The sequence below is a fragment of the Penaeus japonicus genome, unplaced genomic scaffold (genome assembly GCF_977035675.1).
Source record: "Penaeus japonicus unplaced genomic scaffold, GWHDUDI00000001_assembly GWHDUDI00000040, whole genome shotgun sequence".
Classification (NCBI taxonomy): domain Eukaryota; kingdom Metazoa; phylum Arthropoda; class Malacostraca; order Decapoda; family Penaeidae; genus Penaeus; species Penaeus japonicus.
In genome coordinates this window covers 3,887,739-3,890,238 of record NW_028234442.1, presented here as the reverse complement: position 1 = coordinate 3,890,238, position 2,500 = coordinate 3,887,739, and the positions used below count along the sequence as shown (strand labels likewise).

General features: G+C 36.7%; 1 protein-coding gene across 1 annotated transcript in view; it reads left to right on the top strand.

The window, feature by feature from the left end:
• The window catches only part of LOC122252974 (uncharacterized), a 93,014-nt gene that overhangs the window by 90,395 nt on the left and 119 nt on the right, over nucleotides 1-2,500 (top strand). The window contains exons 7-9 of the mRNA XM_043015711.2: nucleotides 1-65; nucleotides 677-821; nucleotides 1,275-2,500. The exon at nucleotides 1-65 is cut by the window's left edge and continues 129 nt beyond it; the exon at nucleotides 1,275-2,500 is cut by the window's right edge and continues 119 nt beyond it. Of these exons, the coding sequence (XP_042871645.2) occupies nucleotides 1-65; nucleotides 677-821; nucleotides 1,275-1,456 (392 nt within the window). The 3' untranslated portion in view covers nucleotides 1,457-2,500. The remainder of the gene's footprint in view (nucleotides 66-676; nucleotides 822-1,274) is intronic.

Here is a 2,500-nt window from a genome sequence, read left to right as displayed (position 1 = left end):
AGGCACCGTTGGTCAGCTGGACGCTCGACGGCTTCCCTGTCACGTCGCAGTGGCCGCAGGACAAGGTGGGCCTTTGGGTGGGCGTGGCTTAATCAAGGGTGTGAGTGAGTGTTTTGCTTTGATTCGTCTTTCTTTTTCTTTCTCTTTCTTTCTTTCTTTCTTTCTTTCTTTCTTTCTATTTCGCTCTCTCTCTCTCTCTCTCTCTCTCTCTCTCTCTCTCTCTCTCTCTCTCTCTCTCTCTCTCTCTCTCTCTCTCTCTCTCTCTCTCTCTCTCTCTCTCTCTCTTTCCCTCTCTCTCTCTCTCTTTATGTGTGTGTTTGTGTGTGTGAATGTGTAAGTATACGTGCGCGTGTGTGCAGTTGAGTATTACATACAAATCTGCCCTTAACCATAGAAAACAAAAATGCTGAACGGGGATTGTCAGTAGAAATGAGCCATCTTGTCTTAATATATAAATGTATATATATATATATATATATATATATATATATATATATATATATATATATATATATATATATATATGTATGTATATACACATATATGCATATATATATATATATATATATATATATATATATATTATATATAATATATATATATATATATATATATATATATATATATATATAATATATATATATGAATGAATATAAATGAGTATGTTATTCTGCAGGTGCTGGTGAGAGAATCGTGGGCAGGCACGAGCCTCGAGTCTGAGTTGCAGGTCACGGGCGTCGCATACGGAGACGGGGGCGTATACGCGTGCAACATCCCAGGGGCTTTATCCGACCGTGTCACCGTGTCCGTGATACCCACACGTAAGCCGCCCTCTGGTATCTTGTCGAGTTACTTGTGGCTTATTCAGGCCCGAGAGATGAAGGCGTAGAAAAAAAGATATTGATAGATGTTATGATTTTTGTCCGTTGATTGGAGTAATGTTGATATCAAGGGTTCAGTTTTGATTAATGTATGTGGTGATGGTATGTTGATTATTATAATGATAAAAGTGTCAGCATATTAGTCGTAAGGCAGAGGAAGAAATGACGTTGGTAAGAAGTATATTATTGATAATATAATGAATAAATAGTTATCATTTAAATAAAATATTACTTTTACAGCCTGTTTTTTGTTCCAGTATTTTTACATTTCCAATTTAACATATGTCACCGAAATGCGAAAATTATATAACCCTCAGAATATAGGACTTAATATTAGAGTAACTGTGATATTATCAATGCATCTTAAACCCATTCTAAAATTCCTCTTCACAGACCCAGTGGGAGTAACGTCGAAGTTAGCCGATTCAGGGGATGTGGAAGAAGAAAAGGAAGCAGAGGAAGACACAGGATCAGCGGCATCAGCAAGTCGGGCGGCGGTGCTGAGTGGGGCCATAATCCTCGCCCTTTTGCTCATTCAGGCAGTCCTTTGTGTCTTCTACATCAAGAAAATTTGAGTCCCCCCTCAGAGGAGACGTTCGCGTTTTCTAATTTTGAAAGACTTTGGTGCCGTTTTCTTTCTAGTTATGGCGAAACTAATCTAGCTTTCTTTCCTTGCCAAGGCGTGTTGCAGAGATGATAAGAATGGTGAGACAGAGAGAAGAAAAAAAAAACTATTTATTTTTGTATTTAATGCGGGTCCATGGGATTCTGATGGCACCGGCAGAGGAAAAGAAGCGAGATTCTAGACTTCGCAAATTTCAAAAAGTTACAAACGAAACTTAAATGAAAGAAAGGCATATGGATGGATTTCATGAATATGATTACTATTTTCGTAGCGTTCCTCTTCCCCTTTTTTTTAGAAAGAGGAACTGCACAAGGTTCAAAGGTGTTGCACTGAGGACATTTTTGACACATGCAAGTGGTCAACACCTTGCAAGTTTTGTTGTTGTTATTCTCTCTTGTTTTGAGAAAGTAGATTATCAAAATAAGACGATTTTTTTTCAGATGAATAAATCCACTCTACAAGTGTTCTAGCCTGAATAAGGCGTTTACGATAAGAGTTACTATGATATTTTTTTTCCATTATTACAAATGGTCGTATGTTCGTTAGCAGCTGCAGGCTTTCAGAGACAGATGATTAATAACGTAGTAGCTGTCGATTAACATTATCATTGCTGTTAATACCTTTTTTAACCATTTAATAATACCACATGCTAAACTTCTGACCTGTCAAATAACTGAGTTGTGGGGTATATTGATATGGAAGTTTTGGATATCTCTTTTTGGTAAAACGATTTCTTTATTTTTTATTTCTGACCATCGAGGGATTGGAAGGAAACTGACAGCATAGACTATTTTGATCTTTTTTGATTAAGGGAAAAGAAAATCTGGGTCATTTTGCATTTTAAAGATTTACGTTTAACCAGTTGTATGCATTAAGCGGATGCAATATATACGGCCTGTACGGTACCTCAGTTGTCTAAAGCATAGAACAGATGTAACTTTTGTTTCCTTTAAGACATTATCCATTTAGTAAAGAAGAATCAATTGCATTTTAT